The sequence below is a fragment of the Rattus norvegicus genome, chromosome 1 (assembly GCF_036323735.1).
Source record: "Rattus norvegicus strain BN/NHsdMcwi chromosome 1, GRCr8, whole genome shotgun sequence".
NCBI classification, from domain to species: Eukaryota; Metazoa; Chordata; class Mammalia; order Rodentia; family Muridae; genus Rattus; species Rattus norvegicus.
The window spans coordinates 190682602-190707791 of record NC_086019.1 but is presented as its reverse complement, the minus strand read 5'-3'; the positions used below and the strand labels follow the sequence as shown (position 1 = coordinate 190707791).

The following is a 25190-nucleotide window of genomic DNA, read 5'->3' as shown; positions in this document are numbered from 1 at the left end:
CTTTTACTCTAGCTGAACATCAAACCCCCTGCAGGAAGGAGGTACTGCATGGAGGTCCCTATACATCTGCTCAACTGAGGTAGTCATGGAGTCTGTGCTCTTGCTCCCTTTCTTACAAAACTGCACGCACACACGCACACACACGCACACACACACACACACTAGGTGATGTCCCTCACCTCTAAGAGCTGGCAGTCTTCAGTTACCTTACTCTTAGCTAAAGAGGGTGGGGCCACCAGCTTCTCGTTGAATTTATCCAGTCTTCTCCTAATCCACAAATCCGTACACAGCCACTGTCTTCCCAGGAGCTATGGCTAGTAAAACCCTGTGATAGCTGACTTGTGATTATTTGTTTTCAGCACCCCACCCCCCAAGTATCTCAGTCCCAAGCAATATGCCTCTTTGAAGACAGAATCAGGGTATAGACAGACCTTTTAAGTGTGCACAGTGCCAAAATGGATTCCTCAGGAGTTCTCTCACACAAAATGCCACATGTGGTTTTAATGTTTAAGCTTGTTCTGGAGATGGATAAAGAGACGAACTTAAAAAAGTCACATACACACATATAGCTTATGTGCATGTTTGTACACATGTGCTTTCATACCATGGTGTACATGTGGAGGTCAGAAGACAAACTGCCCCAGTCAATTCTCTCCTTTCACTGTAAGAGTCCTGTGGGCTGAACTTGATCATGAAGCTTGGCAGCAAAGCCTTTACCATCTGAGATTTCTTGCTGGCCCCAAACACGCTTCGGGTCTTTATTCTTCTATCCTCCCTGCTCCAGTGGCAGCAGGTGTGACAGCAAAGCAACTTTCCAGTCAGTAACCCGTGAGCAAAATGTTGGAGGCAGTACAGTTCTGAGATGCAACTTGGCACCATCCCTCCACAGATGCAATGCTCTGCTAGTAGCCTTCTCTATAGGTACCAAGTTCTGAGAGGATCCATAGGTATCAAATTTTGTGAGTGGATCCCCTCTCCATTGATCCTCTCTTCATAGTAGATCCCATGGCTCTAAGGCTTGTCACTGGATCCAAATGCCCACCCACAAGAAAAAAGATGACATAATATATGGAAATATGTATTTACAGTTTCCTTGACTGATCTTCACCAGTCATGTGTAGTACTGGATGAGGTAGCCTAGCAGCCATAATGGTGGGCCACCTTCCAGGACCTTTCGACTCACATTTCCATGAACATCCCTCCCAAGTGTGATGCATCTCCAGTTCCCTGACCTTGCTCCTGCCCATCTCTCTGGACTTTCCCTGATGTGAGAGGTTCCAGGTACTGCTGTGGCTGCTCTCTCTGATCTAAGCCCAAGGATCTTCAAGACTGGCTTGGAGCCAACAGGCGTGTGAATGCTCTGTCCCATCTGGCTACTTTCCTCCCTCTGCTAGAGTGGGTTAATTAGAAGAGATCCATTGATCTACCTTAAGTCTAGGGGAGTTAGGAAGGAGCCAGAAGCAGAGCAAATAAACCCCCTCCCTTGCAGCCTCTGCCTTGTTTGGTTTTGTTTTCAACAGGCTAAACCCACAGTCCACAGTAGGGGTAACAACTCCGCCCCACTCCACCGCCTCCCCGTTTTGTTTCTGGAGAACAGCCAGTCCTAGCACTGTTTCCACACCCTCCCACTTGGGACACAAAATCTTCAGCTCAAAGACCATTTCTGCATTCCCCACATTGCAACGCCTACACAAAGATCCCTATCACTGAGCACCCGGAGGCAAGGCTCAGAACCCCAGGATCAGGTGAGTGGCAGAGTGGGTGGCCACCTTGTCCTGTCCAGATACTGGTTCCAGTGTTCAAGTGCCAGCTAGTCCCTATACTTTTGTTAGTCTACCTGACCCCTGCCTGGGCCTCTAGCCTCTCTGCTTTCCCCATGCATACCCGACCTCAGAAGAGCAACTGTAGCTTGTCTGAGCTCCCTTCTCTTTTCTGGCTGGTTTTAGACTCCTTTTTATTTTAATAGAAAGTCTCTCCCTACCCTGCAACAAGCTGCATAGCTAAATTGATTATATTTTTCTCAGAGCAAAATAAGGTATCAGTTCTAGATGGGCTGAGGCATTTCTGAAGGTAACAGAAGTCCAAGGGGGGAAAATGGCGAGAGGCCATGGGCTGGCAGCTGCTCTAGGAAGTAGTACAGAGACTTAGCTGGTGCCCAACATTTTCTTGCATACAAGCTAGAATAAACTGGGAAATATCAAACACTGTATTGATTCTACCTCAGAGTACTTTAATGCCTGGACTATGTATGCTTGGGCACTAGGGACATGGGACATTCCACAGGGGAGCAGACGAATAGCACAATAGTGACTTGGTGGAGGTAGATTTGCCTTTGATTCCCAGATCTACCTGCCACCTTGGGGGGGGCTCTGCCAAAGCCTCAGGATCCCAGTCTTAAATAATTCAGCACACGGTACTGTGAACTTGCTAGTGGGTTTTACTCTGTTCTTAATGCAGCAACATGGAGTTCTCCCGTCCACCGCTAGTGCATGTGAAGGGTATCCCACTCATCAAATACTTTGCAGAGACAATTGGGCCATTGCAGAACTTCACAGCCTGGCCTGATGACTTGCTGATCAGCACATACCCAAAGTCTGGTGAGCACTGGTTCCCACCATATACACACTTTGGAAGCAGGTCTAGACTCTAAGCCCTGCTCACCTCTTGTCCCTCCCTTTCCAGGTACTACCTGGATGAGTGAGATCCTGGATATGATCTATCAGGGTGGCAAGCTAGAGAAGTGTGGCCGCGCCCCCATCTATGCCCGGGTACCCTTCCTTGAGTTCAAATGTCCAGGGGTTCCCTCAGGTATGTGCATGGGGGTGCTAAAAACAAGTGGAGAAAGGCAGGACCAGGTCCCAGTTTAACAAAGTTCCCTGTTCAACATAGGTCTTGAAACTTTGGAAGAGACACCAGCCCCACGGCTCCTTAAGACACATCTGCCCCTGTCCTTGCTCCCTCAGAGTCTGCTGGATCAGAAGGTCAAGGTAAAAACAAACAACAAAAATCCCATTATGGTAGTACCTTCCGGCATGTGGGGAGCAGAGGCAGAACGACTGGGAGCATTTGCTGCACAGCAAGTTCAAGACTGTGTCTCGGGGCTGGGGATTTAGCTCAGTGGTAGAGCGCTTACCTAGGAAGCGCAAGGCCCTGGGTTCGGTCCCCAGCTCCGAAAAAAAAGAACCAAAAAAAAAAAAAAAAGACTGTGTCTCACTCAAAAAGACAAAGAAAGAAGGAATGGAAGGGGGAAGGGGTGAGAGGAGGCAGGAACCTTTGGAGTCATCGTGGCTTTGGTTTGTTCTGTTGGGAACTGTAGGACTACTCAAGCCCTGGTTCATCTCATATGGAGGGTTACTGGCTGTCACTCTGGAAGGGCTCAGGTAACAAGGAAAGTGTATGCTGAGTCTAGGTGTTCACAGGACGTAGACAGGCTGATGGGACTCTGACTTAGCATGTGGATGTACTGCCAAGAAAGGAGTCAGATAAAACAGTTCAAGGAATTGCCAGGACTTTGGTATCAGAGAAGGTACAATCTTAGGACAATGATACCCATACCATGAGATCTCAACAACTCAACTGCCAGTCTTGTTTTCTCTTCTGCTATCCCAAAAGGAAGTGTTGGGAATTCCCGCATGCTAGAAGGTCCCACCACCTCACTTGATCTTGTGAAGGGTGATAGGAAAGCAGAAGAAACAGAACTGTGGGTGGGCTGTCTTCCCCTGCAGGTGATCTACATTGCCCGAAATGCAAAGGATGTGGTTGTCTCCTATTATAACTTCTACAACATGGCCAAGCTGCACCCTGATCCAGGCACCTGGGACAGCTTCTTGGAGAACTTCATGGATGGGGAAGGTGGGTATGAGTTTGCTGCAAGTAAGGCTGGACCTGAGGGGCACAGCTGTGGCTCACAAGGCCTGTGCCTACGCCCTGTCCTCTCCCAGTGTCCTATGGGTCGTGGTACCAGCACGTGAAGGAGTGGTGGGAGCTGAGACACACTCACCCTGTTCTCTATCTCTTCTATGAAGACATAAAGGAGGTGAGCCTGCCTGCTCCCACTTGCTTCTGTGTCATACCTGCTGGGTAGGAACCTTACCTGGCCCTATACTGGCCCTCTGAGCCCCATGCTATCCAAGCCCCACTGCAGACCAGCACTTGCAGTCCTACTTCCTGCTGAGGACCACAGCACAGCTCAGCAGGAGAGCTGCACAGCCCTTACCTTGCTTGCAGTAGGTGTTAGTCATATGTGCCATCACTGATTGGGTGGCTTGCTGCTCTTGCTTCTCCCTGCTCCAGAGGTGCCAAGTCTGGGCGCCAGTGATCAAAGTCTGTCCCTGTCCTCTCCCAGAAGGAACCCAGTGATCATGCCAAGATGGCAGGGTGGGAAGCCTCCTATTTTGCCCCAGGGTAAGAGGCACAGAGTCAAGGAATCAGTTCTGAGAATTCCTTAGTAGAAGTGACCTGCTCCTTGCAGGTGACCCTCCAACCTTATTCCATCAAGCATCCAAACTGAGATCTTCTTCCTGTTCCAGAACCCCAAAAGGGAGATCAAGAAGATTCTAGAGTTTTTGGGGCGCTCTCTACCCGAGGAGACTGTGGATTCCATTGTTCACCACACATCTTTCAAGAAAATGAAAGAGAACTGCATGACTAACTACACAACCATCCCCACTGAGATTATGGACCACAATGTTTCTCCCTTCATGAGGAAAGGTGGGTAGTAGCCTAGATAGGAAGGGAGATTGGATGTAACCTTGTAACCTATAGTCAGTCAGTCTCTCTCTCTTTCTCTTTTCCTCTCTCTCTCTCTCTCCAGGTACTACTGGGGACTGGAAAAATACCTTCACTGTAGCCCAGAATGAGCGCTTTGATGCCCACTATGCTAAGACAATGACAGATTGTGACTTCAAGTTTCGTTGTGAACTATGAGTGGATTATGGCTATACTGGGAACCAAGGCAAACTGACACAGCCCATCATGATCTCAAGTAAAATGTGATGTGTTCAATCTACTTGTTGTATGCCTAGAGGAAATCTGAGCTAAGAGAATAGGATTGGGGATGTGGCTGAGGCAGAGGGTTTTATCAACGCATGTCAGGAAAGCAATCAGTCCCAACACCTAAAAAGAACCTAAAGTACAAACATGCAAAAAATAGTAAGATAAACTATATTTTACCTGAAAGAATAAATGCCACTGGGAAATGACTGGACCTTCTCCCTCTTGCGGCCATCAATCTCACGTGTCTGATGGAGGAGGGCAAGAGGGTCTGACGTAGTGAGGCCCAGGAGACATGGTGAGAGGGAAGAGTATTTATTGGATCATAGGAACTCCTTTGTTGCCTTCTCCCATGAGGTTGGCTGGGGCAGATTCAAGTCTGCCAGCCCGATTCACTTTTTCTTGGGCTCCTTACAAGCCACCACGTACCTCTGGGCCACATTGAGGGGAGGGGAATAGCCATCTGCATAGGAGGTGTCTTCAAACAGGACTGAGTAGTCATCCTGAGGCTGAGGATACATACAGGAAGGGTCAAGGTGCTTCTAGGCCAGGGCAGCCTCTCCTTGCCCTGAGCCCTAGATACACCTCCCCACCTCTCCGGCTTTCCTCTCTACCTTGCACTCAAGGGGTCTGGTACTACCAGGGAAGCCTATGTGTAGGAGATGAAGAGCAACAAGGCAGAAGGCAGCATCCTGAAGAACGAAGGGGAACTACCCCAAAGACCTTCCATGGTGGCTCCTTACCCTCTGTGGTGGGGTGTGGATCAGGGCACGGTAGAAGCAGGTGGTCTGGGGATATAGAGCCAGCACCAGCTGCTCCTTCTGGAATAAGGCCTCAGGGTCTGTCTCAGGGTTAGCTTTCCACTGGGGCAGTGGGATGATGCGCCGTCGGCTCAGGGTATGTCTCCTGGGGGAACAATATAGGCCATGACCAGGGAAGCTTCTCCCAAAAGCTTGGTGACTCCCCTGCTCCCCACTTGGACACTCACTCTTTGCCTTCTTCATCAATGTCGTCTACCTCATACCTGTAGGCAAACAGAAGTGAAACAGTGCTGGAACAAAAGGCACAGTTTGTACCTGGGAGTGGGGGATGAGAGAGGATGAGAGGGGCTGAAGAAGCTTGAGGAAGCACCACCCAGCACCCTCTGTTGGAAGTTTTCCTCCCGTGCTGCAGAAGCGGGTGTGGTACGAATGCAGTCAGGCACACACTCACTTGTTGGTAGCATGGCTGTAACTGACTACTTCAGCTAGGATCCACTGCTCATCCCCTTCCACAGCCTTCACCCTAGCAGCCACCTTGTCTCCAGGTTTGGCCACATAGTCCCCTGAGGCTGGAATGGCTCCACAGAGGGGTGGGGGCCTGTAGAGAAAGCCTGTTAGTCTGGCCCCCCAACACCAGCCCTCTCTGGCTAGTTCCTGCCCTCACTTGTCACCAGGCTTCCCGATCCAGAGGGGCAGGGTCATGGCAGACTGCTGCAGTAGTGTCATCAGCACCCCTCTGCGCATGGTCTTCCGTGGGGGCTCTGAGTCATTGTAGAGACCTGCGATCTTGGCCGCTGTGGGAAGCAAGTGAACCCCTGAGGCCCTGTGTATGGTACCTGACCCAGTCACACCCCAGCAACTGCTTTGAGCTGGAGCCCTTTATACCAGGAGTCCCCCAAACTTATCCTCGTCCCTTCTTAACAGATGTCTAAGGCTGAGTCTAAGGAATTGCTTGACAGGTCTAACTACTAAATGGGTGAGATGCCAGGACAATGGACACCTTCGTGGAGAGGAACTAAAGCAGTGCACAGTGGGGCTTCCAGGATTCAGGCTGCATTCTGTTCCCTGACTGAGGTGCTGGGCCAATGAAAATTCCTGAATGATATACCTACGCTTATCTCCTTTCTACCAGGGCATGTAATTTTAGCAAAAGCTGCACAAATTATCTAGTGTGGATCCTTGGCCTCCTCACACTCATAGCTCATCACCCTCTTTAATTGAAAACAAACAACAATGGTACCATGATCACACTAAGCATTGCTTCTGGGGCAAGGCAGATGTCAGGAGGCCAAGGCAATGGAACCTGAGGAAACCTGGAAGGCAGGGGGCTAAGTAAGTTTCAAATATGTAGCTGGTCTAGGAATACAAAGGGTGACAGACTGTCACCACAGCATGCCATAGAGAAGCAGGACAGGAAGGGAAGAGACGGATAGCCCTGGCTGAGTGAGCAAGGGCAGTATGAGGGGTGGGCAGAGAACTAGGCAAACTCTCTGCCTCTGAGTCGTGTCAGACAGCTCTGAGGGGTGACCCTACAGATTCAGGTCCCATATTCCCTTGCTAGAAGCCATGACTATTGTCCCACAAGCCCCCACCTTGCCTGGTGAAGAAATGCCCTGCATTTTCTCCCACTCACCAATCCGCCTCTCTTCCAACAGAGACTTGATCTCAGCTATCTTATCCAGCGCTTTGCGGAGGATGCTAGGCAGGGAAGGGAGAAAAGAATGCCAGGTGAGGCACTCAGCACGAGCTTCATGGCAGTGGGGACTCCTCAGACCAAGTCTATGATGAAAACTTCAGCTCCTGGTGGGTGTGGTGGCTGACACCTGTAATCTCAACACTTAGGAGTCTATAGCAACTGTGTTGTGAGTTGATGCTATGTTAGCTATAATGAATCCCAGGTCTGCCTGGGCTAGAGTGAGGCCTTGCTTCCAACATCAAAGGAGAGTCTACAGAGATGGCACAGTGAGTCCAGTATCTGCTGTGCAAGCCTGAGGATCTGAGTTAGATTCCCAACACCCATGGGAGAGCCAGACAGCATGGTGTGCTCCTGTTATCCCAGCACTGGGTTACCACAGAGACAGCTGGATCCTTGGAGCTCATTAGCCAAGCAGCCAAGTCAATGGGTTCCAGGTTCAATGAGAAACCCTGTTTCAAAAACCAAGATGGATACTCAAAAAATCAAGGAAGATACCCAATGCTGACCTCTGGCCTCTACATGCACACTCAACCATGTGCACTGACACTCCCATGCCTGGGGACCTACAAAAATATATGTGGATACCACATTAAAAAAAAAAAAAAAACCACACACACATACACATATATCAATCACACAAAAATATTAAAAGAAAAAATACAGACCATAAATAGAAGTGAGTACTATCCCAAATAGCTCAGTCAATGACTGTATATGTCACAATTCTGTGACAGTGGCCCCACAGAATTAAAATGAAGGTGAATAAATTTTACTGCCTCATGACACCCCTGCCAGCAATTGAGGTTTGGTCTTTTTTTTTTTTTTTAAAGATTTATTTATTTATTTATTTATTGTAAGTGCACTATAGCTGTTTTCAGAAATAACAGAAGAGGACATCAGATCTCATTACAGATGGTTGTGAGCTACCATGCGGTTGCTGGGAGTTGAACTCAGGACCTCTGGAAGAGCTGTCAGTGCTCTTAACCACTGAGCCATTTCTCCAGCTCTAGGTTTGGTCTTTTATTGTGTACAATAATGCTAAGTGCAGCCCTCAGGGAGACCTAAGTGAGTTATGTGATCCAAATTATTTCTGATTGGTGAATAAAGATTCTGACAGCCAATAGTTGAACAGAAGAAATATAGGCAGGGTTTAGGGTTCCCAGGCTTGGGGGGGTCTGAAGAGAACCCCCAGGGGAGAAGGTGAGGAGAGAGAAGCTGCCATGGGTTAGGTGAGTCATGAAAACGTGGCCCCAGGGCTGGCCAATTGGAGTTAGGAGCATCCCAGATGAAACACAGTAAGTAATAACTCAGGGTTTTCAATAGGAAAGTAGATTTTAATAGCATCAAGGATAGATATCTGCCCAGCTCCTGTGTTGTTTAGGCTTAATTGTAAACATAAAGGTTGTCTGTGTCTTTTATCCAGGAACTAAATGGCCAAAGGCAGGGTAGAAACCCCAGATTGGAATTAAAAATTTCTACAAGAGACAGCTTAATGTTACAGTGTAACATGCTACATGCTCTACACTGACAGTCATATACAATCCCACTGGATTATAGTAACAACTGTGACACTGGCAGCTACCTTACACAGCTGATATTCACAGAATGTCTTTATTATGTAAGAGACCACAGTGTCAATACATCAAAGTTTATGTCAATGCCCTGTGATATTCACACTCTGAGATTCATCAACGACGAGTCTCAGAATGTTAACTAACCAATGACTATATATTCTTTTTAGTGCTAGGGACTGAAACAAGGGCCACTTGCAAGCTGGGCACTGAGCACTATCCCCAACCCTATTTTCAACTGGAAAAGCATAAATAGCAGTCAGGCATGGTGGCTCATCTTTAGTCTCAGCACTTGGCAGGCAGAAGCAGGTGGATCTCTGAGTTCCAGGCCAGCCTGGTCTACAAAACAAGTTCCATGACAGTCAAGGCTAAACAGAGAAATCTTATTTCAAATAATCAACCAACAACAGAAACAAAGAATACCACCAGAAGATACAAAGAGCAATGTTGTATAAAGTGGAGATACCACTGAGAAGGAAGGTCACTGAGAGGCCACTGCTCCGCCCTACTCTGCAGAAATCCTGACAAAGCTCTGACCTGAATGACAAGAAGGGATGCCTGATTTGAGTATACCACTCCCTAACAGGCTCTGTGTTTGAGCAGGTGGTCCTTAGCTAGAGCTTTGTGCATGATTCTGGATGCTTTAGGAGGTGGGGCCTTGCTAAAGAAAGAGGGCTGGTAAGGTATAGACCTTATGGGTTCTGGCCTGAGCTCTGCTTCCTGAATACAATGTAACCATCAGTCTCATGTTCCTGCTGCCATGCCTTCCCTTCCACGCTAGAAAACCCTCTCAAAGCATGAAGCCAAAATAAATCCTTCTTCCCATTAAGTTACTTCTTTTGGGCATTCCAATACAGTAAGGAGTAAACAACACAGGGAAACTCCAGGGCTGTTCCAAGTACAGAGGGAAGGGAGGAACCAGGAGCCTAGAGAGACTAGCCCAGCTCAGTGTGGCCAGGTCACAGGGACTCATTCCCTGTAAGACTGAAGCCGTCCCCACTCCTGTGTGGTCCGGTGGCCTGGCTTCCAGAAGCCAATTTACAGGGGCTCCAGGCTGGCAGTAGACAGTAGACAGCGTACAGCTTCTCCAGAAGTTTCTTTATCTCAGATCTTGTGAATTCTTATGGAAAAGGCTCCAAAGTTGATCAGCAGGAACAACTTCACTGTGGGTCACTGTTATTCTGTTTCCACAAACCCTTGGCAAAGCTTGTGGGTGCTGGCACTCCAGAAAGCAAAGAATGATAGTCAGGAGGCCAAAGAACATCAGGAGGCTGATGTTGCTGTGGGACTGTTTGGAGAACATAGTTTTATGTCATAAGTCCAAAGCTGCAGTCTACATGACATCAAAACAAACAACAAAACCCATCAAGAATCCAGCCCAATCCTTCAGGAAAAAACAAAAGGGTACTTAAAACTAGAAGTTATGTGAAATGGGATATTCAAAACAGCCACAAAGCATTTCCCCACAAGACATTTGGTGATTACACAAAGGAAAACAGAAACCTGGGAGATCCCACATCAAGCAATGAGACAATAGTATCTTGGGCCTTCTAATAGAAAGTTGTTACTGTGTTACACACACCCGAAGCAGAAGCTCAAACCTGATTCTAGAAGTCAGGAAGCACTAAGTACACCCATAGGAGGGACTACCACAGAATAACTAGCCTATAACCTGCAAAAGGTCAAGTGACAAAGGAATAAGAGACTGAAAACTGTTCCAGATCAAAGAAGACTCGAAACAAGACACTGAGCGATGGAGATCTGCACTAGGACAGGACCTGTCTCATAGTGAAACTTGAGTAAGTTTTCTGGGTCACAGTTTCATATCTGAACTGATGTCCTAATTTTGAGATGATTACAGTTTTAGGATCATGTTCCAATATATATGATATATAATAAATTTTAAAAATGTATCTGATATATAAGAAACAGTATGTTACTGATTACCTAACACCAAGTGGCATGGGTTTGTCTGACCTACCTGGCAAGTACCCTGAATGGTTGGACCTGGTAGCCTCATCTCTTTGGCTTGCTTTTTCTCTTCCAGCTGCTAGGTTGGGAAGGTCTGGTTGGATGTTTATAGGGTGACTATATTATTTAAGAGTCTAAAAACCTGAATTCGGAAAAATATTTCAATGTAGGCCCATGTGTACCTAACTGCCTAAGTGCTGAATGCTAGGTAAGTCATGCCAGACATTCCATACCAAACTCCAGTCTGAGTCTTCACTCTGCTCAGTCAGGGAAGGAAGGGGCGGCTTGCTTTTTACTCTCAAATGAAGACCTGGGGGTGTACTCAATAGTACAGAGCTTGCTTAGTATGCATAAGGTGCTGGGTCCTCTCCCTAGCACTACAAAAGGAAACACACACACACACACACACACACACACACACACACACACACACGCACAAAAACAAAACAAAACAAAAAACAAACAAACAGAAAAAAAAAGCAACCCACATGCAGCACTCTGCCTTATGCAAGCTCCACTAGCCCAGGCAAGTGCTCTTCTGCAGGAGTAGAACCCATCCATCTTCTGTTCTGTGCCCCAACCACGTCAGACCACTCCAACCAAACTAGAAACTCTGACATCCAGATCTTCCTGTCTGCAAACTAGCTCCCTAATGAACCTCAAAAACTGCTGCTCTTGGGCTAGCCTTTGCTCCCTACCTTTCTACCATGTCATCACCTTGGAATTGGTCTCTAACTGGCCTTGAATCCTGCCCCAACCCTTTTTATTGCAGCTTTAGGCTTTATTGGTTCCCAGAGGCCTCTAAAGTGAGGCTTGTGGTACATCAGGCTCTTGTGAACTACCCTTCTTCCTAAGCCACGTAGGGCATCCTTATGGCCCTCAAAATGCAGGAATCACTAAAAACATCAGGCTAACACTTATTAGGAAGGCTTAAAATTAATTTTCTGGCTACAACCTGCTCTAAAAAATAGAAAGCCTGGGGGTTGGAGATTTAGCTCAGTGGTAGAGCGCTTGCCTAGAAAGCCCTGGGTTCGGTCCCCAGCTCCAAAAAAAAAAAAAAAGAAAGCCTGGCAGTGGTGGTGCAGGCCTTTAATCCAGCCTGGTCTACAGAGTGATTCCAGGATTGCCAGGTTTACACAGAGAAACCCTGTCTTAAAAAAAAAAAAAAAAAAAAAAAAAAAGGTAAAGAGAATTGGCTACATATAATGCCACATTAACTGTAACTTGTCAGAATTCTGTGAGATGTGTTCATTTAAAATAAGTGTGCAGTAGAGAGGCCCTATTCAGCACCTGGCAGAGTTCTGTGGACTTTCTACCTTAGAAGCCAGGCTTCCAAGTTGTATGGGTTTTGACAGATTTTATAATTCCTTGACAGTAAATTGGGACAACACTATAAACTACAAAAAGGAGTGCTTTGAGGATCAAGTGACATAAATAAATATATGAAGTATTTAGACCAGGCATGGTGGTGCATATCTTCAATCCCAGTACTAGGGAGGCAAAAGGAGGCTAATCTCTGTAAGTTGGAGGCCAGCCTGATCTACATGGTTAGTTCCAGGCCAAGGCTACATGGTATGACTCAGTATAAAAAAATAAAATAAACTGAAGTATTTGGAATGGTACCGGAGCACAGCAGTGTCACCTAGTGGTCCTTGTTTCCATTACAGGCTGCAATAGTCTGTACCTCATAGGAGGGGAGGGCCGGAACAGTTTGTAGAATCTGGCATTCTCGCCATAATCCCACTGTATGTTCACAGTCTGATAGAGTTGTTAACCAGTTTGTAATGACAAGGCAACAGAGATTCAACTGACTGACTGTCAGGTCACATGACTAGGAAGTTGTGGGGACAGGACAAGCTTTACTGCCATCTATAAAACAATAAGCTAAAGGGGAAGGCTGGGTAATGAAACAAGAGCTTGGGAAGGTTCAAGCAATGGAAAAGGCTGAGTGGGACCCTCTTCACAGACAGAAGGTAAGTTGAGGCCATGGTCCCCGAGCATATGTGGCCCAGCCCGGGCAACAGGGACGGAGAGAGCAGCACCCCGTGAGTGACACTTACTTGCACTCCGCCTCCGCATCGGCCTTGGCGGTTGTGTAGAGCCCTCGGAGCTTTGTCCGGTAATAAGGAGAAACTGTAAAACAAGGACAAGGAGCATGAACAAGAGGAGGTGGCAGTATGTGCCTTGATTCCAGGACACCAGGGTCAGCTTGAAGAGGCCAGGGCCTGGATTCCAGGCATCTGGAAGTTTAAACACGCTTCCAGGTTAGTAAGATGGCTTAGTATGGACAGAACTTGCCTCACTTGCAAGTACCAGGAACCAGCTCTATAGCTCAAGTAAAAAAAAAAAGTCAGGCATGCCAGATGCATTTGTTATTAAAATCACAGTAGATATCTATAACTTTAAAAGTTGAAGGCCAGTCTGGCATACAATAAGATCTAGGACAGCCAGGGCTACATAGTGTACTGTGTCTACAAACAAACAAATAACGAAAAAAGGTGAATGGTGTCTGAGGAACAAACACAAGGTTGGCCTTTGCACATATACCCATATGCATACATATGCGTATATACAACCACCCCAACATACATCTAAAAGGGGCTTCCTGTTCGACATGATCACATTTCCATATGGTAAACACACCATCATCATTCTTGAAAAGCGCGTTCTAACCTGTTACCTGTCCATACATGTCATGGACATGTCATGACAGTTACTGAGAAGAAGTATGCATTGTCCAAAGCTAATTTAACTTAGAGAGCAGCAGGCTCAGGGCGATGGCCTGTCTTGGGGCATATGCACAGGCCATAGAGGAGCTCTGCTGTAAGGTAAGTTCTCTGCCATACAAGACTGCCTTTCTAGTCCTGAGCTGAGGGACTCTAGGTCCTTTGGTGCAGAGCAGTCTGTCATCAGTCCCTGTCATTTCAGGTCATTCAGCCAAAGGAATAATGACCCTAAAGAACAACTTTGGAATATGCAATACAGCAAAAACTGCTTTTGAGACACAGTAAGTTCCTGTTCCTAGTTGCAGCTCCTTCCCACCTCCTTTCTCTCCTGCCCTGAATTACTTACTCTTGTTCTCTGTCTGCATTCGCTCGTGGGTTTTCTGAATGTTCACCAAGTTGTGCTCACTTCTCGATCGCTCTTCCTGTAAGGAGGAGGTCAAGAGGCCATGAGGTAGACCTTTTACACTAACAAAAGCCCCCTGTTTACATTAAGGTTCCCTCTGGGTTACACTGTCCTGAGGGATCTGTCCCTATCTCCACAGTCCTATATGCAAGAGTCCTACCTCCCTAAGCATCCTCCACACCCCTGCTATCCTCGTATCCCATCCCATGCTCCCAAGGCTCTGGCAATATCTTTTTACTTCTCTAGTTTTGTCCTTTCTAGAATTGCCACACAGTTAGAATGAAGTATATGTAACCTACTGTGATCTTTCACTTAGTAAAAAAGTGCCAGTATTTCATCACTCTTATTTTTCAGGGTACACTTACTACAAAGGGTATTATCTGAAAAGGACTTTCTGGGACTTGCTCCCTATTGGCTCATTAGACCATGTGATCCAGCAGAACAACCAGTGTGTAAGGTATGATACATGCCTTTCAGTCTAGCACCTGGGAGGGAGAAGCAGATAGGTCTACAAATTCTAGGCCAGCCTGGTCTACATAGCAAGTTCCAGGCTAGCCAGGCCTACATAGAGAGACACTGTCTCAAAACAAAGCGCGCTTGTGCGCATGTGCATACACACACACACACACACACACACACACACACACACACACACATATTTCAATGAGCAAATGCTTGGCAAATCCTTGGTAATAATGAAGAAAACAGAGCAGTGACATGCCCAACATGTCACAGTATGCTACAGGCACAAACATACACCACTCTTTATTTGTGAATGAAAAAAAGCTATTTTAAAATATAGGAAATGGAGAGATGGCTTAACAGTTAAGTGCACTGGCTGCCATTTCAGAGGACAAAGGTTCTGGATCTGATTATCTCTTCTGTCCGCTGGAGGCACCAGGTATGCACACAGAGAACATGTAGGCACTCACCCATAATCATAAAATAAAAATAAGTCTGAAAAAAAAAAAAAGATTAGTGCACTAAGCAGATCCAATTCCCTGGTAGTCACGCAGGACAAATTACAGGTGCACGTGATTATCCATTTACTACTGGAATGCGGCACTGTACATTTTTGGGTATGAAGCACACCAAGCCCATTGGTATACATGCACAACATGAGTAGCAGAGTAAACAGAACAGAAAAAGGCTTTGCGAAGAAGAAACAGAAGATGGCCTATGCATTGTGAAACAAGACATGCTGTAGCCAGTCTTTTGCTACTTTGTGGGTCCTTTTTTCACTCTTTCTCCACCCCTTTTCTTCCACCCTTTCAACCCTCTAACACTAGGTAGGAGAAAAAAAAGATAGAGGGGAGAGGAAAGAGATCACTGAATAAAGTCAGGAGTCAAAAGGGAGCAATGTTATCATTAACACTAGCTTCTGCTGATTAGGGGTTGTTGAGTTCCTTAAGGCAAGTTAGATCTTCAAAGTCGGGATATCTTATTGTTTCTTCTCTGTGTTCCACTGCTTAAGGGAGGCAAACTGCCCTGCCTCTTGGGGCTCTAGCATTTACATGACTTCTGAAAAGTCCCCAAATTACAAATGTCACACAACTACAGAAACTATCTGCAGCTGGCAAAACCACAGTCCTGCGAGAGCACAAGGGCAGCTTTATTTCCAACTGAACTGCACTTCAAATATAATATATGTGGACATGGGCCAGGGTAATTAATTTAGGCAGCACAGGGTTAAGATGCAAGTCTGGGTTGTCTAAATCCCATTCTAAAGTGCTTTGCCATTTGACTAGATGCTGGAAGTTAACTCTAAATCTTCATATTGTGTCACCTAGTAAGAGCATCCATGCTTACTTGGAGTTTGGAAATAGAGGAAGGAGAGGAGTGATAGCTAATATGTGTGGTCTAAAACTAATCATGGTTGCAGTTGTACAACTAATTACTAAAAATCACTAAATGTTTTCAATAGGTCTGTCTTTCAAACAACTGTTAAACAAAAAGAACCCTGAAATCTTGTACTTGACAGAAAACCCAACAGGAATGGCAGTCAGACACAAGAATCCCTCCTTCCACCGCCTTCACAGCTTCTTTGCTCATGTACTTGAGGTCTCTTTGAACATAACCCCACCTCCATACAGCCTAGTACCACAGCCCAAACTCTGCTCTTACCTGGGTTTGCTTGATCAGCTGATGGAGCTCTGTGAGAAGCTCTGCAATTCGAGAGTCAGCAGACACAAGGGCCATGGGATAGGCCTGTGAAGGGCATCTGGTCAGAGAGGGAAGAAGGATGGGAAAGCTGTCATTGCCTGCTATGGGTTGAACTGTATAGATGACATGTAAAGTCCTAATCCTTGACACATGTGAATGACCTCTCTGGAAATAGAGCCTTTGCAGATGCAAGCTAGCTTAGAATAAAACCTTGATGTGGAGTGACTGTGTCCTTATAAGAAACAAACGCATGCAGAGGGAAGGTGGGCACATACCACAGTGGCTTTGACCTTGAGAGCTTTTGTCTTAGCTTTCAGAGTAGTCAGAATAATAGCCAAGGACCACCACACTGTACTTTAAATAAGACTTTATATGAAGATGCTTTCCAAGTCAAAGGAACATTATTTTCTTACTAGAGAAGAAAGAGAAATCACACACACACACGCTCATGGCAAGGTAAATATGGTAGTATTATGAGGAAAATAAAATGTTATTTAACAAAACATAATTAGAAAAATAAAAACAACAATAAAAGATAAAAAGAGAAAGTTATGACTAGGTGAAGATACATTTAAAATAAAGACTGACTGACAGGGCTGGAGAGATGGCTCAGTGGTTAAGAGCACCGACTGCTCTTCCAGAGGTCATGAGTTCAATTCCCAGCAACCACATGGTGGCTCACAACCATCTGTAATGGGATCCGATGCCCTCTTCTGGTGTGTCTGAAGACAGCTACAGTGTACTTATATATAATAAATAAATAAATCTTAAAAAAAAAAAAAAGTGTGCGCCTGGCAACTCAAAAAAAAAAAAAAAAAAAAAAAAGGCTGACTGGAATAGGGAACTGGGGGAGAGGGCTGCTGGAATCTTGCATACCACCCTGCTTCTTAGTAGGGTTGCTCTGGAGCCAGGCATGGGGTAGATACCCACAATTCTACCTACTCAGGTGGCTGAAGGAAACATTCCAAGTTCCAGGCCAGAACTAAACTACATAATGAAAGCGTAGGTCAGAAGTCATCTAAGAAAGACTTTGGCAAGCAAGTGAGATTTCTGGAGACAGCCCACTTTTTTGCATGTCTGCAATGGGTGAGCTTTGAGAATGCGGGGTCCTTAGGGAGTTCATTCCAGGATTGTTTTGCTGCTGCTATGCTTTTCCTGCCATTATTACATAGCCGAGTGATTCCTGGGCAACAGCCTACTCTATTGGGCAAAATTCCTCCAGATCAGCATGAAGATGAACTTTCATAAATTAATGCTGTTTAGATGAATTAATGACTTTATAGAATTCCTGATTTGATTAAAATAATTTTGGGAAGAAAGTTTAAGATGTTCTTAGTTGTTTTGCCAGAAAGATATAATAAAGAATCAAGAATAGAATGTGCCTCCCCCTCCTCATAGAATAGTAAGTAAAGGCTGAATAATAAGGAATACAATGAGCTTTCACAATCACACTAAGAAAAAAAGGTTGGGGACAAATTTGTGACCAAGGACAAACAGTCATTCTAGGTCAGGTCCAAGGACGAAGCCACAGATGTGCACTATGATAAAGCAAGGCCATGAACCTGTTGTTTTGAACTTATAATGAGCTCATAGAATGAAACACTGCTTTCAAACATACTATCGGGGTTGGGGATTTAGCTCAGTGGTAAAGCACTTGCCTAGCAAGCGCAAGGCCCTGGGTTCGGTCCCCAGCTCCAAAAAAAAAAAAAAAAAAAAAGAAAAGAAAAAGAAAAACAAAACAAAAAAAAAAAAAACCCCACACTATCAACATCCTTCTGTAACTCCCATTCTGTATAACATTTTACCTATGAGGTAGTTTTATAAAGAACTTTTGTCTAAGAAGGTATAAATTGCCAGAGAGAAGAGATAAAGTGTGGCATTTGGGGCTCATCAACCAAATGTATATATTTATGCATTTGTCTCTATATACGTACAATATATACATGTGTGGGTATATGTGCATGTATATAAATATGCATGAACACTTGTGGAATTGTTGAGACAGGTAGATGTGTCTGGTAAAAATGTGTGTGTGTGTGTGTGTGTGTGTGTGTGTGTGTGTGTGTGTGCATGACCTTTTCTCTTTTACTGGCTCACAAAGAGTTAACAAACTCCAAGCTTCTCACCTGGCCAATGAGGGGCCCTAGAGTCAGATTCCCTGCTGATAGCAGCAGGAGTTTATTGTCAGGAATCAACAGCTTTTGGTCACTAAACCACAGAGTTAAGGACAGAAGAATTGACAAAAGTGAGCAGCTTTTGCCATGAAATAGCAAAGGGTTAAGGACTGAAGAATTGCCAAAGACAAAGTGGCTTTGGTCCCACAGCTGACTCCATACCTCTTCAATGCCTTCCTCAGGAAAATGGATACTGGCAACCTTACTTCAAAAAAGGAAACAGAACAAACACTGAGGTGTGGCTCAGTGGTAGAGTGTTTGCCTTGTGTACACAGGTCCTGCATTCAATATCTAGCACTGTGACAAGGGAAAAAGGGGAGAAAAAGGCTCTAATGTGACACCACACTGACAACAGAAAGATGCACAACTGAGAGCCTAAGGAGGCAAGGGGCAAATGCCTTCATGTACATTCTTTGCACAAAGTCGTCCACTGCAACATAACCAGAAGCATCCTACTGCTCCAATCAGCTTCTCAGCATTCTCTGAGAAGAGCTCAGAGGCAGACGACTACGTGGGATAAAGACAATGACAAGGTTCCACATGGAAAGGGATCTGGCACCCTTCTTCTGCACATGCGATATGTACAGAAGAGCATCTCTCTAGGCATTGGTGTTTTTACAAAGAAACTGGGAGAGTTGTGGAACAAACCACTGTGATGACAAGCAGCCTTTTGAAAAACAGGATGCTGAGCTCAAACAATAAGAGGCATATTGCTGCCTAATGAGCTTAGGTAAAAGCAGGGGAGATGGTCTGGAGCAGGTTGGAGAGATGGCTCAGTGGGTGTGGCGACTTGAATATGCATGGCCCGGGGAGTGGCACTATTAGGAGATGTGGCCTTGTTGGAGAACATGCCACTGTAGGGTGGGCTTTGAGACCTTCCTCTTAGCTGCTTATGGTAAGCCCGTAAGCCAGTCTTTTTTTTGGTCTGCCTTTGGATCAAGAGGTAGAACTTTCAGCTCCTTCAGCCCCACACCTGCCTGGATGCTGCCACGCTCCTGTCTCAATGATAATGGACTGAACCTCTGAACCTGTGAGCCAGCCCCGATTAAACATTGTCCTTTAGAACTGGAGAGATGGCTAAGGGGTTAAGAGCACTGACTGCTCTTCCAGAGGTCCTGAGTTCAATCCCCAGCAACCACATGGTGGTTCACAACCATCTATAGTAAGATCTGATGCCCTCTTCTGGTGTATCTGAAGACAGCTACAGTGTACTCATATACATAAAATAAATAAACCTTTAAAAAAAACCAAAAAAAACATTGTCCTTTATAAGTGTTTCTTTGGGACTGGAGAAAATGGCTCGGCGGTTAAGAGCACTGGCTGCTCTTCCAGAGGTCCTGAGTTCAATTCCCAGCAACTACGTAGTGGCTCACAGCCATTTGTAATGAGATCTGATGCCCTCTTCTGGTGTGTCTGAAGACAGCAACAGTGTACTCATAGACATAAAATAAATATTAAAAAAAAAAAAAGTGTTTCTTTGGTCATGGTGTCTCTTCACAACAATGGAAACCCTAACTAAGACAGAGGTTGGTACCAGGGACTGGGATATTGCTGTGATAGGTAGGTCTGACCATGCTTTTATTTGGAAGAATATAGATTTGGAGACTTTAGATTTGGAATTCAGTGAAATGCTTTAAGTGGGGCTTAAAGGGCTATCATCGTAGGAATATAGAAGACTTTGTTGCTGAAGGTGGTTTGAACTGTGGAAGCCTGGCTCTAGAAGTTTCAGAGAAGAATTTTAGTATGTGGCTGAGAGACCGTTCTTGTAATATTTTGATGAAGAATGTGGCTGCTTTTTGCCATTGTCCAGAGAGTCTACCTGAGGCTAAGGTGAAGAGATTTAGATTAATTGCTTTGACAAAAGTCTCAAACAAGCCTGGCATAAATTCTGTTGTGTGGTTAAATTTCACCTTTTTTTTTTAAAAATTATTTTTATTTTATGTATGTTGATTTATTTTTATTTTATGTATGTTGAGTACTGTTGCTGTCTTCTTCAGACACACCAAAAGAGGGCATCAGATCCTATTACAGATGGTTATGAGCTACCATGTGGTTGCTAGGAATTGAATTCAGGACCTCTGGAAGAGCAGTCAGTGCTATTAACCACTGAACCATCTCTCTAACCCCAAATTTCACTCTTATGAAGAATCTTTTGATGAAAAGGAAGAAGCTACGAAAGGAAAAGTAAAAATGTATGGTTCAAAGAATAAAGGGGCATCAAGAAGTAGAATGTTGCTGAATCCTATGTCCAAGAAGAAAAAGAGCAGAGTAGCTTTGGAAGATCCCACCCAGCTAAGCTTATTGCTTATGCATTTGCTGCTGAACAAGGAAGAGTTATATCTAGGCATTATTACATGGCTATTGCTTTCATTTGGACTTTTAATCTGGAGTGAACGACAATCCGGAAATGAAATACACAAGCTTCTGATCCAGACCTCGAGGAATAGTGGCCATGAAAAGCTTAGGTCCAGGCATGGTGGCACAAGGATTTAACCTTATGGAAGCATTTTCTCAATTGTGTTTTCAAGTTGATTACAAAAAAAAAAAAAAAAAAAAAAAAAAATTCCAGCACTTCAGTCTGCTAGTTGGGGCCAAAGTCTAGGTCTTTCCAAAGATTAGCTAGCAATTTTGTTCGGAGCTGGCTTTTGAGGCTTCTGCCCACCGCCATGGACGAGCCATCACAGAAAGTTGACCCAGTTGTGTATCCAGAAACTCAGATGATAGATCTCAGAGGAAAGGTGGAGAGGACTCACCCCAATGATTCAGAAACCCTACAACCAGAAACACTAGTAAAGGTCATGAAAAAGCTAACCCTGAACCCCAGTGCCAAGTGGCCAAAATATCATCGTCATCACAGCCTTCGTCACCGGGTTCAGAACCAGCCTGTGGAGAACAGAAGTGAAAGAATCATGAGGGAAGTTCAAAGCGCCTTTCCCAAGAGAAGGGTCCACACATTGTTGTCGTCGGTGCTGAAAGAACCTGTAGCAAGGATGAGAAGATTTGTTCGGATTGAGCAGAGACAAAGACAGCTTGAAGGAAATGAGAACAGAGATGAGCCATTTAGATGTCTCTGCACTTTCTGCCATTATCAGAGATGGGATCCGTCTGAGAATGCTAAAATCGGGCAGAACCAGAAGAATTAGGGCAGTTCGAATTGTACGCCGTCCTTGCCGTTAAAGGTGCCACACAGCAGATGTGAAAGCTGTTTTCTGTTAAGATTAAACTTTTCTTGGTGCTAGGGACATCTCTTCTACTTGTTAACCTTTAAATTATATAGGATGTGTGACATTTGGATTCATGCGAATGACAAATTTACCCAAGAATTGAGCATGAGTCAAAGCCTGGTAGTTTGATTTAGAAGGTAATTGGAATAGATCTTTCAGATTTTCTAGTTTGCAGAGAAATTTGTAATAAAGGCAAATTTGTTATCTTTAATAAATACAAGAACAGATTAGAACGAGACATTGGAGATGGGGGATTTGTTTTTACAGGTGCATGTGTGGGTATGTGCACACTCGTGATGTTCAGAGTTCGTGTGTGCTACCAACCCTGTTTATTTCTGCTTGAGACAAGGTCTCCATGAGGCCTCGCTGGTCTTTTAACTCCTGGTCCTGCCTCTCGTTTCCGAGTTTTGACACCATAGGCTTGTCAGCAAGATCTGGAAAAGGCTTGATTTTTGTGTTTGTTCATGCTGTGTAATAAACAATTGGTTGATATATTCCTAAAAAAAAATAAAAAAATAAAAAAATTCCAAAACCCCTTGTCAATCTGACACACAAGTGGCATCAGTATTCAGCTTTAGTCTTTATTTTCTTGCCCACTCACAAAGATTTCATATTAATGTCAGCACCTCAATATAAAATACATCGCAAACTAAAACTACAATCTTTTTTTTTCTAAGATAGGCTTCACTGTGTAGCCTTGATTGTCCTGGAAATCATGCTATAGATCAGGCTGGTCTCAAACTCAGAGATCTGCCTGCTTCTGCCTCCTGGGTGCTAGGATTAAAGGCCTATACCACCACCCAGCTCCCACAGTCTTTTTAAAAAAATTATAATTTTGGGGGGGGGGGGCGAGACAGGGTCATGTGTCCCTACACCCTGATGTATCCTGGTCTTTAAAAATTCAAACACTTTAAAAGGTCAGTCTTCTTAAAAGTTCAAAATTTTCTCTAAAATATCCAATGTCTTAATACTCCAAAGTCTCTTAACTTCAGACCACCCTCCCCAACCTTCCCCTCCTCTCTTTAAAAAACATTTTATTTCAAGAGAATTATCTGGGACTCACAATGACCCAGGCAGCTTGGCCTGTCCTAAAGAAATGCAGGACAAATGACTAAAATGCCTATTAGCATGTCAAAATGTATCCTTGGCCTCTAGGTTCACTGAGTGCCTTTGGCTCCTCAGCACTTCTCATCCTGCCCCAGCCACTTCTCATCCTGCCCCCTACTTTAAATCTCTCCAGCTCAGGGGCTCCCCCTTCTCTTTCCCAAGCATCTGTTTTCTCTATAACCCTGATAATTTGGTCACAGGCTCTTTTGGTCCTCTTAGCCCTCTCTCCTCTCATGACCCAGTTCAATCTGGACCCTTCCAGATGCCTCTCTGGCTGTCCTCTTCCTCAGATCTGCAATGAAACCCTTCTCTCCAATCATATCTTGGAACAGCTGTGTCCTCATTTTCCCTTACAGCTCTGTTTCTCCAGTCCTGCCAAACAGATCATGGAGCTTGTCCTACAAAGTCAGGCCAGCCTCCTGTCTTAGGCAATTATCCATGATCCTGGCACCTCCAAATATGCTGGTGTCTCTGTGGTAACTGGGCTGTACCTCTGCCCCGCCACATGGTGCGGAGCCTCGGCTGCTCTCCATGATCCTTCAACCCTAAAGCTCTCATGCCACCAAAGCCTGTAACATGAGGGAGATTCTTTTTTTTTTTTTTTTTGGTTCTTTTTTTTCGGAGCTGGGGACCGAACCCAGGGCCTTGTGCTTCCTAGGCAAGCGCTCTACCACTGAGCTAAATCCCCAACCCCATGAGGGAGATTCTTACATGTGATCAAATTTGGCTGCCAGTTTGAGATGCAGCCTTGGCTCTCTCTGGATCAGTTTCTGATGCCAGTCTCTTATTAGTCACTGCTCATCTGTCAACCCTTAGCTAACCAGCACTGATTGTACCAGTAAAGCAAAAGTTTTACTTTAGTGGTCTTATTAATCACAGCTGAATCTTCAGCTCCAGCTGACCAGACACCATAGATTCTTAACTCAAATGTATTGCACACACTGTCCTGAACATCTTTGAGGTGCTCTCAAACTTTACAAGTATCATCCGCATTTCTCCAGCACCTTTCCAAGCTCCACAGAACAGCCCATTAAGCTCTAAGTACCCAATGGCTTCTCCTGTTCCAAGTTCCAAGTTCCAAAGTCTTCCCACAATCCTCCCCAAGAGAACATGGTTAGGGTCTGTTACAGCAATATTCTACTTCTAATACCAATCTATCTTAGTTAGAGTTTCTATTGCTGTGATAAAAATACACTCATCAAAAGCAACTTAGGGGGCCGGAGAAAATACAGAGGCATTTTCTCAATTAAGTTTCACTCTCAGATGACTGTAGCATGTGTCAAGTCAACAAAAACAAAAAACAAAACAAAACAACAACCACCAAAAAACCCCATGTACTCAAACGGCATCTCCATCACTTCATGGCAGTCAGGTTCTGGGTCAGGTTTTGCTCTCCCTAACTCATGCCCTAGGGGCTGCCTTACCGGCACCCCTGCCACAAGGGCCATCGAGATGGCATGGCAGCACCAGGGTAAAACATCTAGACCAAAAATTGATGTTGGGGCTGGGAAGATGGCTCAGCAGTTAAGAGCACTGGCTGGGGGTTGGGGATTTAGCTCAGTGGTAGAGCGCTTGCCTAGCAAGCACAAGGCCCTGGGTTCGGTCCCCAGCTCCGAAAAATAGAAAGAAAAAAAAAAAAAAAAGAAAAGAGCACTGGCTGTTCTTGCAGGGAACCCTAAGTCAATCCTCAGCACCCACATGGCGATCCCATGACCTCTCTCTGACCTCCTTGAGCACCATGCACACATATGATGAACATACCTGCAGACAAGACAGCCATGCACATAACATAAATAAAAGTAAAATAGGGGTTGGGGATTTGGCTCAGTGGTAGAGCGCTTGCCTAGGAAGCGCAAGGCCCTGGGTTTGGTCCCCAGCTCCGAAAAAAAGAACAAAAAAAAAAAAAAATAATAATAAAATAAAATAAAATAAATAAATAAAAGTAAAATAAAATTAATCTTCATATCCACAGCTGATTTTCAACAAAGAATGCAATGCTAACTCAACGAGGAGAAAATAAGTGATGCTAGGGACTGTAAAATTAACTTTTATTCTCCTGATGTAACTGCTGACTCCAAGGCTTACTGCCTCCAACTGCTAAGCTTCCAGCCTTCGTATTCTCTAATCTAGGCCTACACTGTTCTGAGACTTACTGCTGAATAAGCTCACCCTTCCTAGTTCTTTCCAAACTCTGGCTGGCTGCTTCAACTCAGCTGTTCTGGCTCAAACTCCTCTCCAAGCTGACTGATTCAATCTGGCTTCTCTCAAATTTCTCACTGAATTGCTTTGCTTGACCTCAAACTAACTCTAGTAATCTTTTCTAATCTTCTGGCTCTACCTCTATAAAACTCTCCCAGGAATAATGCCTACCTCCCCCGGCCCCCCCGCCATGCTCTGCTGTC

The 25190-nt window shown here is 45.0% G+C and overlaps 3 protein-coding genes across 7 annotated transcripts in view; 2 read left to right on the top strand and 1 right to left on the bottom strand.

The window, feature by feature from the left end:
- Positions 1 to 1679: 1679 nt before the first annotated feature.
- On the top strand, positions 1680 to 5200 carry Sult1a1 (sulfotransferase family 1A member 1). Its single transcript, NM_031834.2, has 8 exons — positions 1680 to 1745; positions 2458 to 2597; positions 2683 to 2808; positions 2890 to 2987; positions 3726 to 3852; positions 3942 to 4036; positions 4530 to 4710; positions 4814 to 5200. Exons 2-8 carry the CDS (start codon positions 2462 to 2464, stop codon positions 4924 to 4926), a joined length of 876 nt encoding a protein of 291 aa, NP_114022.1. The 5' UTR covers positions 1680 to 1745; positions 2458 to 2461; the 3' UTR covers positions 4927 to 5200.
- A 91-nt stretch (positions 5201 to 5291) lies between these two features.
- Sgf29 (SAGA complex associated factor 29) overlaps positions 5292 to 25190 on the bottom strand; it is a 33698-nt gene continuing 13799 nt past the window's right edge. For 2 of the 5 annotated variants that reach the window (NM_001398753.1, NM_001398754.1), the window contains exons 2-10: positions 16245 to 16341; positions 14064 to 14139; positions 13052 to 13124; positions 7387 to 7451; positions 6418 to 6547; positions 6205 to 6351; positions 5981 to 6016; positions 5736 to 5898; positions 5292 to 5501 (exon numbers count right to left, since the gene is read on the bottom strand). In NM_001398753.1, coding sequence (NP_001385682.1) covers positions 5385 to 5501; positions 5736 to 5898; positions 5981 to 6016; positions 6205 to 6351; positions 6418 to 6547; positions 7387 to 7451; positions 13052 to 13124; positions 14064 to 14139; positions 16245 to 16319 — 882 coding nt within the window. In that variant the 5' untranslated portion in view covers positions 16320 to 16341 and the 3' untranslated portion in view covers positions 5292 to 5384. Of the gene's footprint in view, positions 5502 to 5735; positions 5899 to 5974; positions 6069 to 6204; positions 6352 to 6417; positions 6548 to 7386; positions 7452 to 8260; positions 10309 to 13051; positions 13125 to 14063; positions 14140 to 16244; positions 16342 to 22005; positions 22424 to 25190 lie in introns of those variants that run through there. The other 3 variants (XM_063286079.1, XM_063286083.1, NM_001398755.1) reach the window with 3 other exon arrangements.
- Positions 18276 to 25190, top strand: part of Dppa3l3 (developmental pluripotency associated 3 like 3) — an 8882-nt gene continuing 1967 nt past the window's right edge. Inside the window, exon 1 of the mRNA XM_063279651.1 lies at positions 18276 to 25190. This exon is cut by the window's right edge and continues 1967 nt beyond it. Within this exon, the coding sequence (XP_063135721.1) occupies positions 21124 to 21600 (477 nt within the window). The 5' untranslated portion in view covers positions 18276 to 21123 and the 3' untranslated portion in view covers positions 21601 to 25190.